Here is an 11,820-nt window from a genome sequence, read left to right as displayed (position 1 = left end):
AATCATATGCATAACCAAACATTCTCAACAAGTCAACAAAGTCATATGTACCATATCACTTAATAACTCATTCACACGTAAGCTATTACACTACTACATGACATCACAACATGCTATTATTTAGCCAAAACACATGATTCAAGATGATCAATATGTAGCCATAAATAATATACAAATTACAATAGAAGCCCGAAACATGCTAGCACACAACAAATAGACTCCAGAAGTGGAAAATGGTGTTTGTTTCAATGGATTGGACCTGTCTACGATCTCCTCCTCTGAAACAGTCTTATTAAAGTTGTATAAACTTTTCTTTTGGTTGTGTGTATTCTCTTTTCATAATGACAGTGATTTTGAACCATTCAATCTAAATTTGAATGGAAATTGGTTTTCTTTGTGAGGGGAAATTAATTTGAATCCAAATTTATTTTGTGGGAAATACTTTTTGACTAGAGAGAGAAATAGAGAATAAGTTGAGCCATGATAAATTCTCTGCTTAATTGATTACAGTAGATTCTTTACTTAGGACACTCTTCACCTTTTTTTCCCTTCTTTCTCTTTTCCTTTTCTTATAACATCTTTTCAAAGGAGAAAAAAAATAGATATCTCGTCTCTATCAATTAGCTTTAAAAATTGGAAGGACAGTATCTATATCAACATATAATAAAGTGAGGCACTCTTAAAGCTAACAAAGATGATATCTATCCATGAAGTTTTAAAGAAAAATATCAAAATACCTAAATCGTGTGAACGATCGACGACATGAAGAACGATCGACGGACGACGAGGGAAGAAAGTTGATAACGAAGAGAAGGAGTGACGACGATTTAGGGTTATATTATTTAGTGTTGGCGCGAAAGGTAAAGAAGAGAAGGAGCCGCGATTTAGGGTTATATTATTTAATAAAATAAGAAAAGAAAAAAAAAACATTACACCTTTAATGTCGGTTTTAAACCGACATTAAAACCCATCCTCAATGTCGGTTTAAAACCGACATTAAAGATCCATTTTTTTTAAACCGACATTATACATCCGATTTCACTTTTTTCATCTGACATTAAAGCTCGAATTTCTTCTAGTGATAATATATCAATAGTAAGGGAGTGCAACTATGGGCTTTAGTGGAGTGACCCATTAGTTAACGAATGGGGATTGATCTGGTCTAATGAGTTTAGTCAATTAATCTCGGATTGTTGGAACCGATTTGTAGGTCCGTGAGGTTCCTCTACTACCTCGTAACGGACTAGCTCTAGAATAGCGTGATAAGTTAATTTGAAACATTCAAATTAGAATTAAGGGAATTAGTAATTATATGAGATATAATTATGTGTTTAATTTAAGAATTAAACGGAATAGGTGTATTTATATATTTAAATATGATTTAAATATATAAAGATGGATATGTGTAAAAATTAATTTAATATTTGATATTAAATTAATTAAGTTTTAATTAAAATTAATTTATGAAATTAATTTTATTTTTCAATTTTAAAATCAAAATGATTTTTATAATCAAGTTTTGATTTTTGAGATAAAATTGAAAAATAGAAAAACAAAACACTAAAATGGAAAAATCATGTTTTCCATTATCCATCTCTTCGCTTGCTCACACAAAAGCCATCTTCTTTGCTTTATCCTACTCCAAGCATGAGCTGCAACTCATGCAATTCTCTCCCTTACATGTTGATCTGCAATATAATGAAGAGTTTGGAGTAAAATTCGGGCATGCAATCAAGAGAGATTTTTAGAGAAAATCCAGGTTGAAGAAAGGGTTCTTCAACAAGATTGTTACTGTGATCTAATCTCCTTCATCCCTTGATTCAAGCTTGTTTTGAGTCCCACAACTCAACCTAGAGCACCAAGAGAATAGTGGGGAAGATCTTGAGGTGGTCTGCAACAAGATTTGGAGAAGATTACAGCTGGAGATCAAGCTTTGAAGAAGTTTTACAAGAGGTATGTCTTGAAACTCACTTGTTTTTTGCAAGAGCATGCTTTATATTTTGCCAAAATTAGTGAATTAGAGTGCTTAGATGATCCTTGTACTTCTGCTATTGCTGATACAATCCTACAGAAACAACATCAATAACTTTATTAACCTCAGTAACACAAACGATGTCAGCAGAAGCATTATCAATAAGAAACACGACATTCTGTATAACATTCTAAAAAAAGCAGGATCAATATTATCTTGGGAATCAATGATAGCAGCAACAGAAGCAGTGAATTCAAGTTTATCAACAGTCAAAGACATATCATTCACAATATTTTAAGAGGAGACAACAGGCACATGGCTAACATTTTTAACGCTTCTGGTTAGAATAACATATTCAACAACAATATTAAGAGACATAATGACTTTACCTAAAGATTCAACAAAAGCACCATTATCAATAATTCCATCACACAACATATGAGGCTTAACAAGTGTCTCAGCAGCCACAATATGATCCATCAGGGTTTCAACAGATGGAACATGGTCAATATAATTCACATAATTAATCTCAGTACTCCAATGACAAGCTTTGTTGGGACAACAATATGAACAACACAAGTTAACACAATAGTTTTGGCAGGAACAATATTATCAATAATAAAGGAAACAAGCATATCAACATTCTCATCAGTGGGTTCAATAGGCGTAATAATCAAAACATCAAATAACTCAGCATGATCAACAATAGACACGGATTCTATCCCAGTGTTATCAACATTATTCATAATTTTATCATCATTCTCGAGTTTATTTTCTTCAGTAAACACAAGTAAGTCAAGAAAAGCCAAATTTTTAGACATCTCAATAGAAAAATCAGATTTAGTAGTAGATGTGTATCCTTCAAGATCTTTAGTGGAAATAGATGCCTGATATGATGTATCCATAGACACATACTTGGTGAACTCAATGACATGACTTATGAGGTATTTCATTGTCAGGACAATCCATTTAACATCATGCCTTCCCTTCTTAGATTTATTATGTATCGTAGACTCACCACTGAAAGAAAAAGAAAGACATCGCACTTGAACATGATGAAAAATGACCCTTCTTGAAACCTTTTTCTTATTTACTAATCTATTAACCATTTTACTTTCAGAAGCTTGAGTATCTTGACAAGAATTCACCCTAGAGACAAAAAGTAGAAATATGCACAATTGAGGGCAACCTAAATAAAGAACTAATCATCTCAGTATATTTCATATTCACAATCGAGATTTCCTACTTATAAAAGCTAACTTGACTCACTTTGACTTTCTTTGATCATATATCTTTAGTTGCTATAAGGCAGTTCTCATTTCAAGCTCAGTTTTGTATGTGTTTGACAGAATGTTCCACCATCTTCTAAGATATCCTTCTAAAAGCTATATCCTATAAATTTGAAAAACAATCAACTTTCCTTTTGACTTCTTGAAAAACAAAAGATGTTTCAGTTCGTACTCATGATGCACTTGACTGTTGTTGGAATATCATAGAAATATACTATAATCACTACTTGGAGCCCATTTTTGTCTCAAAGGCACAATTAGCCATAATATAACTAGTGCCACCAAATGGATAAAAATATTTAACATTATTAGAATTATTAGAATTCCTTCCCCTCCATATTTCAACATTTGGGCATACACACCTTGACTCAAGAGCAAGGCAATTGGAAACATGATAACTAGTACATTGCATCATACTAAGAGTCATCTCTTTAAGAGTATTAGTCTTAACTTGACTATTCCATTTTTCTGGGGAAAGACCACAACATCATTGTGCATAGGATTGTTAAAACATGGTTAACAAAATTAAAAGTCCACAAGTAATAGTTATCAGATGAGCGCATACCTGACATGACAGCCACGTTGTCTTTGTTGGTCACCAAATATTTATCTTTTGAGAAGCATATAGCAAAACCCTGATCATATAACTTACTTATCCTAATTAGGTTTTTTGTTAACCCTTCTACAAGAATGACATCCTTTAATGTTGGAAGACTAGGGTACAATAGTTGTCCTTTTCTCAGTACTTTCCCTTTTGCTCAATCTCCAAAAGTAATATGACCAGAACTGCATGGCAACACATTGGTGTCAAATGACTTTTCGCCAGTCATGTGATGAGAACATCCACTATCAAAGTACCACTTTTCTCCAGTCATGGTGTACACTTAAGCTCAATAGACAATGTGCTAACTAAATATGCGCTTCTATCACAAGTTTACTTGTGACTTGCTAAGTATAACAAGATCAGAAGTTTCTCGGAATGATCCAAGGTTGAACACAGAGAATTTGTAATTGAAATATTTGCACAATATTATGTTTTGCGGCAAAAACTAACAATCTACGATAAAGGGAGAAATCATGTGATAAAAACTACGTTATGTCTATATAAATAAACTAAAAGCAGATGGAAACTAGATCTGAGAATGCTGTGATAATCAGTAGCTTTTAACGTGTGTGAAAATGAATGGAGAAGATAGGGTTTTGAGAAAGCCAATATCAAGTCCTTAAGTTGACATCAAGAGTAATTTAGGACTGCATCATCCGTTCATCGCACACATCTCAATGGCCAGCCGTATCTATCATATCTCTATGATGCATGAATGATGTTGCGTTAGTTGTAAGGTTATTTTTGTCCCTAGAACCACTTCTTACTTTGCTTAGTGAGTTCCAAAAATACTTATCCTCTCGGGCAGTTGGTTATAACTACTTGACTCTATGAGTGATCATAAGCAAGCATTTTCATAGCCTTACACTAAGCAAAAAAGGTTAACTCTTTAAACTCTCAACTTAGCTCATGTTATTGAACTTCCCCTTTACCTCGTAGAGGATTAGTTACTCATGGAAATAAAGGAAAAGATGGTAAAAAGAAAGAAGACAATGGATGTAGTCATGATGGATAGAAATATATATATAAGGCTAGAATTGTCGATTATAAATGAAATAATTTCTTAGATCGAAATGTAATACAACTGTTAGCTCTAAAAAGAGCTAAGTTTATGGCCTTAACTTTCCTATATTTGGGTAGTTCTTGTGCTTTATTTGTCTTATTTTGTAGGAGAATTGACCCCATGGAGCAAGTATGTTGCAAGGATGAAGAGTCAAGCGAAAATAAAGGAAAAATCGAGAGTCAAATGTATCAAATCGAGCTGAGATGACAAAGGACGATTATTCCATATTTCAACATTGCAACACTCTTCATAAGCCTAAGTCCAACGCTCATTCGATGCTAGGAACAGTAGCATCAGGTGAAGGGGCAGTGTTGCGTCACAACGCTCCAGAGTTAGATCATCGCCACCACTGCAATGCCATCTGACGCTTGACTCCAATGTACCAAATCGAGCTGAAATGATAAAGGACGATTATGCCATATTTCAACATTGCAACAATCTTCATAAGCCTAAGTCCAACGCTCATTCGACACTAGGAACAGTAGCATCGGGTATAGGGGCAGTGTTGCGTCACAACGCTCTGGAGTTAGATCATTGCCACTGCTGCAACGCCGTCTGACGCTTGACTCTAATGCTAAGGGACAAAATACTCAATTTGCAACACTCCTTTAAAGCGTTGCAACACTACGAAGATTGACGAAAGTTCAACGTGGCGCATGCCAACCCAGCGTCAGAGGGAGTGCTGTGACGCCTCCTTGACACTCTTCAATTTTCATCGCAGCACTGCAAGAAGCCTATAAATAGGACGTTCGTGTCAAGCCTTCAAGAAACACCCTAAATACAATTCAGAATAGAGAAAAATTCAAGAGTTAGTCTGATTTTTGGAGCCACTGAAGTCGAATTGCTGAGCAACTGTCGCCGTAGTCAGCCTTGATTCTTTTTCGATCATTGTAACTTTGATATGCCTTTTAGAGGCTAGGTAATTTTCTTGGGATAATTTATATGTCTTGATTCTTGATGGTTTACTACTTAAATTTAATCAATTGTTGTGAACCATTTGGGTGGATTTGTTTTAATATTAATAGAGTTTCTTTGAATTTTTTTTGACAAATTAATTTATTGAAATTCTTGTATGCAAAATCGTTCTAGCCTATGCATTATTGATTGATAAGTTGCACATATTAGGATCGCATATTTAGGGTCTAGACTTTTTTCTAGCCAAACTCATGTATGCCCTAGTATAATTTTTTCCAATAAATCATGCTATAAGATATGACTTTTCTGGCTTGTAGTATGTCTCAACAATTGAACCCTTTCTTAATGCTTTTCAGTTTTAACTTATATGTCACTAAGAAGGAAAAGTTTTAACTTGAATTAGTGTTGGCTTAGATTTTTATCAAAATTGGCTAACTGGGCTATTAGAATTTCTAATAGGCTGAGGGGTTCACAAGATTGGTAAAATTAACTAGTGCCTAATGATAGAAAATAAAAAGCATAAAAACTAATCCCAAGGTTTTTCCATCAATTTGATTCATCCCTTTTCTGTGCTAATTCTTGTTTTTCTATGTTTGTTAGTCAATTAACTTTACAAAAACACAAAACCATCAAAACCCTTTTTCACGTGGAATTCATAAATTATCCTAGCTGATTCAACAGTCTCTCAGTGGATTCGAGCCCAATCTTACCGCTTTACTGCGTTTGTGGTACAAATCTTGGATCGGTGAAAATAAGTTACCCTTGCTCGTGCCGAAGGTGGTTACAATGATGCCAGTCCTAGATCCCGAACAAATTGACGTCGTTGCTAGGGAGACTTGGCAATCAGCCTAGGAAAATTTTTGGATTTCTTTAAAAAAAAAAGGTGTGTGTTGCTTCCCTTTGGTTATAACCCGACACTCTTGGAGGGCAGATTTCATTTTTTTTTTTTTGCAGATATCGACTAAGAGGAGAGGAGAACCTGAAGGAGGCGTAGAGAAGAAATCTCAGAAGAAAGAAATCCAGAAGTTGCTGACAACATAATGATGGGAGAGAAGTTCGTGAGAAAACCCTAAGGGAGCTGGTAGAGCTTGACATGGACCAACAACCTTTGTGCATCGTATTTCCACCTACCAAGACCATTTGAACTCAAATTGAGACTGATCAATCTATTGCCAACCTTTAGAGGGAATGCAGGGGAGAACCCCCACAAACACATCAAGGACTTCCATATGGTTTGTGTAAGCATGAGACCCCATGGAGTCACAGAAGAGCAATTGAACCTTAGGGCATTTCCTTTTTCATTATAAGATGGTGCCAAGGATTGGTTGTACTACTTTGCTTTAGGGTCAATCACTACTTGGAATGAGCTGAAAAAGAAATTTCTTGAAAAAAAATTTCTGGATTCTAGAGCCCATTCTATAATGAAGGATATTTATGGTATAAAACAATTTATGGGTGAGCCTTTGTCTGAATATTGGGAATGATATAAACGCTTATGTGCTAGCTTTCCCCATCACCAGATTTCTAACCAATTACTGATTCAGTACTTTTATAGTGGTTTGCTTACCAATGATAGGAACTTAATTGACTCAGTAGCTGGAGATGCTCTTGCTGATAAGATGGCGACCCAGGAACTGATCTCACACATGGCGAAGAAAAACCAAAATTTTGGAACTAGGGTCACTAAATCTGATTTAATTATTAATTATGAGGTTAAGGAATTAAAAACTAAAATTTCTAACTTAACTTCTCTTGTGACACAGATGGCGTAGGGAGGAGTCCCTTAGGTAAAAGCTTGTGGGGCCTATGGAATATTAGGACACGCATATGAAGCATGTCCTCAAGCCTAAGTCAACGTAGTGAGGGTTACTAAAGGAAGTATGACCCTCATTCCCCAGTATACAATCCAGGCAAGCATGATCACCCTAGCCTCAAATGCAGAGGTCAAGGCCAAGGACTAGGGCATGACAGTTCTAATCATTTCAATCAACTGTCATCATCTTCCTCATGTATGTCTTTAGAAGACATTGCCAAATCTTTGGCTGACAATTACCTTAAATTTCAACAGGAAATTCGGCAGCTGCAAAAGGACTCTCTCCAGTTATCAAAGGACACCAAGGCTTATCAACAAGAAACCAGGGCGAGCATGGCCAACCTAGGCACACAGGTCACACAATTAGTTGTTACAGTGAGTCGAATAAATAAAAGGGTTCGGGGAAGCTGCCTGCCCAACCAGACCATGCCAATTTGATTGCCATCACATTCAGAAGTGGTAAGAAGCTCCCATCACCAACGACCTCTTCAGACAGCCCACCTTTACCTGGTAAGTCCAACGAAGAAGCTAAGAATAATGAGGGTAAATCTGAGGCATACTCATCTACCCCTAAGGTAAGTACTCTTCCTTCACCTTCTATTGAACCTTATATTCCTAAAGCTCCGTTTCCTAGTAGACTAGCAAGACCAAAACAAGAACATAGGAACGAGGAGTTAATTGAGATGTTCAAAAAGGTTCAAATAAACATTCGTCTCTTGAATACAATCAGCAAATTCCCATGTATGCTAAATTCCTCAGAGAGCTGTGCACCGAAAAGAGGATAGGTAAGGATAAAGAAAGGGTTATGGTAAGTAAGAATATATCGGCTCTCCCAAAACATAATATGCCTGGAAAATGCCAAGATCCAGGTATGTTCACTTTACCCTGCATTATTGGTAATAGAGTCATCTGCCATGCCATGCTAGATCTAGGAGTCTATATTAATGTCATGCCCTATCATGTTTATGAGGATCTAAAATTGAATGATTTACAAAAAATTGCTGTGTGCATAAAATTAGCTGATAGATCTTATATCTAGCCCTTAGGGGATAGTAGAGGATGTACTGCTGCAAGTTCAAGACTTGATTTCCTAGTTGATTTCTATATTATTGAAAATTGATGAAATTTCTTCTCCTTCTTCCTCTATAATTTTTTTAGGAAGGCCCTTCATGAAATCTGCCAAGACAAAAATGGATGTAGACAAGGGCTATCTATCTGTAGAATTTAATGGGGAAGTTGTTTCTTTTAACATGTATGATGCCATGAAGTTTCCTGAGGAATATCTATCCTTGTTTTTGATTGAGGCGCATAATTTTATAGATGATATTGTGTTGCATGATGGTGATAATAATTCTGACGTGTTGATTGCTCCATGTATTGATCTGGATTTGCATGATTCCCATGATTTATCTCTTTCTACTGTTGATGTTAGCAACATAGAGGAATCTTCTTTTGATTTTGATATTCTTGATTTGTAAGTACAAGGGACCGAGCTGAAGGCTCTCCCTAGCCACTTGAAATATGTATACTTGGGCGAAGAGAACACCCTTCCAGTCATACTCTCTAGGGAGTTGACGCTTGCCCAAGAGGAATCCCTAGTTGAGACCCCGAAGACTTACAAGGAGGCCATTGGGTGGACTCTTGATGATCTCAAGGGAGTGAGCCCTTCCCTTTGCATTTATAGGATAACTCTAGAGGAAGGAGCCAAGCCCACAGTCCAACCCCTCATAAGGCTCAACCTCAACTTGAAAGACGTCATTCTTAAGGAAATTATCAAGTTCAATGAAGTCGAAATTATTTACCTAGTTCCTGATAGAAAATGGGTAAGTCCTATTCAAGTAGTTTAAAAAATGACCGACATGACAATTTTAGAGAAAGACAAGGGTGCAATGGTGCCGATGTGCATATAAAATGAGTGGAAAATGTGCATCGATTTCCGAAAGCTCAATGAGGTAACCAAGAAGGACCACTTTCCTATACCTTTTCTAGATCAGATGGTGGAACGACTCGCAGGAAAACCATTCTTTTGTTTTCTTGTTGGGTTCTCTGGATTCTACCAAATCCCCATCACACAAGAAGATCAGAAAAAGACCATATTCACCTGCACTTATGGGACCTATGCCTTCAAGAGGATGGCATTTGGGCTTTGCAACACCCTAGGTACGTTCCACAGGTGTATGATGAGTATATTTTTTGATTTTATAGAAAAGTGCATAGAGATGTTTATGGACAATTTGATGGTTTATAGAGATTCTTTCAAGGATTGTTTGCATAATCTTAGCTTAGTATTAAAACGTTGCATTGAGGCTAACCTGGTATCGAATTATGAAAAATTTCATTTTATGGCTTCTCATGGGATTGTTTTAGGACATCTAGTTTCTGCAAGGGGGATTGAGGTAAACAAAGTTAAGATAAATGTTATTGTTAACCACCCCTACCATATATGTGTTAAGGAGATTCGTTCTTTTCTTGGTACCGCAGGTTTCTACAGGCGTTTCAACAAGGATTTTTTGAAGTTGGCACTAGCGCTATCAACATTGCTACAGAAGGATGTTTCATTTAATTTTGACAAGGAGTGTCAGGAGGACTTTGGCACTTTGAAAGAGAAGGTGACCACCACCCTAATTCTGCAACCTCTAAGATGTGATGTACCATTTGAGATCATGTGCGATGCTAGTAATCTAGCAGTGGGAGCGGTCCGAGGATAACGGGTCGACAAGAAGAGTCACGTCATATGTTTTGCGTCAAGGGCCCTAAAGTCTACCCAGATTAATTACACCACGACTGAGAAAGAATTATCAGCTATCGTTTTTGCTTTAGATAATTCCGTTCTAACATTCTTGGCTTTCTTGTTACTATCCTTACTGATCACTCTACTCTCAGGTACCTGATGACCAAGAAGGAGTCAAAACCCCGACTTGTGCATTAGAAATATATATATAAAATTAAAAGTGTTGATCACAAATGAAATGATTTCTTAAATTGAAATGTAATACAACTGTTAGCTCTAAAAAAGAGCTAACTTAATGGCCTTAACTTTCCTATATTTGGGAAATTCTTGTACTTTATTTGTCTTATTTTGTAGGAGAATTGATCCCATAGAGCAAGTACGTGGCAAAGATGAAGAATCAAATAAAAAGGAAGGAAAAACTAGGAGTCAAACACACCCAATCGAGCTGAGATGATAAACGACGATTCTGTCATGTTTTAGCATTGCAACGCTCTTCATAAGCCTTAGTCCAACACTTATTCGACACTGAGAGGAAGTAGCATCCGATGTAGGACGCTGCCCCAAGCATCACAACGCTCCAAAGTTAGATCATCACCACCCTATAATGTTGTCTGACACTTGACTCTAACACTAAGGGACAAAATACTCAGTGTTGCAACGCTTCTTCAGCGCGTTGCGACGCTACGAAAATTGACAGAAGTTCAACACTGCGTGCGTGCAACCAGCATCAGGGGGAGCATTGTGACACCTCCTTAACGCTTTTCAATTTGTGTAGCAGTGTTGCAACGCTATTTCCAAGCGTTGCAACGCTACGAGAAGCCTATCGGGTCCAGCCTTCAAGACACACCCTCAACATGATTTAGAATAAAGAAAAATTCAAGAGTTAGTATGGTTTTGGGAGACATTGAAGTCGAATTGCTGAGTAACTGTCGCCATAGTCAGCCTTGATTCTCTTTCGATCATTGTAATTCTGATATGCCTTTTAGAGGCTAAGTAATGTTTTTGGGATAATTTGTATGTCTTGATTCTTGAAGATTTACTAGTTAAATTTAATCAACTATTGTGAACTCTTTGGGTGGATTTGTTTTAATATTAATAGAGTTTCTTTGATTTTTTCTGAGAAATTAATTTATTGAAATTCTTGTATGCAAAATCATTCTAGTCTATGCATTATTGATTTATTAAGTTGCATGTATTAGGATCGCATGTTTAGGGTCTAGACTTTTTCCTGGCCAAACTCATGTATGCCCTACTATAATCTTTCCCAATACATCATGCTATAAGATATGGCTTTTCCGACTTATAGTATGTCTAAAAAATTGAATTCTTTCTTAATGCTTTTCAGTTTTAACTTGTATGTTGTTAAGAAGGAAAATTTTTAATCTGAATTAGTGCTGGTTTGGATTTTTATCAAACTTGGCTAATTAGGCTAT

The 11,820-nt window shown here is 36.3% G+C and overlaps 1 protein-coding gene across 1 annotated transcript; it reads left to right on the top strand.

The window, feature by feature from the left end:
• The first annotated feature begins 7,854 nt into the window (after window positions 1–7,854).
• Window positions 7,855–10,364, top strand: LOC120076269. Its single transcript, XM_039030038.1, has 7 exons — window positions 7,855–8,010; window positions 8,052–8,231; window positions 8,387–8,525; window positions 8,815–9,030; window positions 9,136–9,479; window positions 9,600–9,816; window positions 9,862–10,364. The coding sequence occupies exons 1-7, from the start codon at window positions 7,855–7,857 to the stop codon at window positions 10,362–10,364; spliced, it is 1,755 nt and encodes a 584-aa protein (XP_038885966.1).
• The last annotated feature ends 1,456 nt before the right edge of the window (window positions 10,365–11,820 follow it).

The sequence above is a fragment of the Benincasa hispida genome, chromosome 4 (assembly GCF_009727055.1).
Source record: "Benincasa hispida cultivar B227 chromosome 4, ASM972705v1, whole genome shotgun sequence".
In the NCBI taxonomy this organism is placed as follows: Eukaryota; Viridiplantae; Streptophyta; class Magnoliopsida; order Cucurbitales; family Cucurbitaceae; genus Benincasa; species Benincasa hispida.
This window is presented reverse-complemented; position numbering and strand designations above follow the sequence as displayed.

What these genes read in the sequence shown, in the direction of transcription:
- LOC120076269 (XM_039030038.1), top strand. Translation starts at nt 7,855, where the DNA reads ATGTCTTTAGAAGACATTGCCAAATCTTTGGCTGACAATTACCTTAAA. An exon ending in CATACTCATCTACCCCTAAG is followed by an intron (nt 8,232 to 8,386) that starts GTAAGTACTCTT and finishes GAATACAATCAG; the next exon opens with CAAATTCCCATGTATGCTAA. An exon ending in TGACGTGTTGATTGCTCCAT is followed by an intron (nt 9,031 to 9,135) that starts GTATTGATCTGG and finishes TTGATTTGTAAG; the next exon opens with TACAAGGGACCGAGCTGAAG.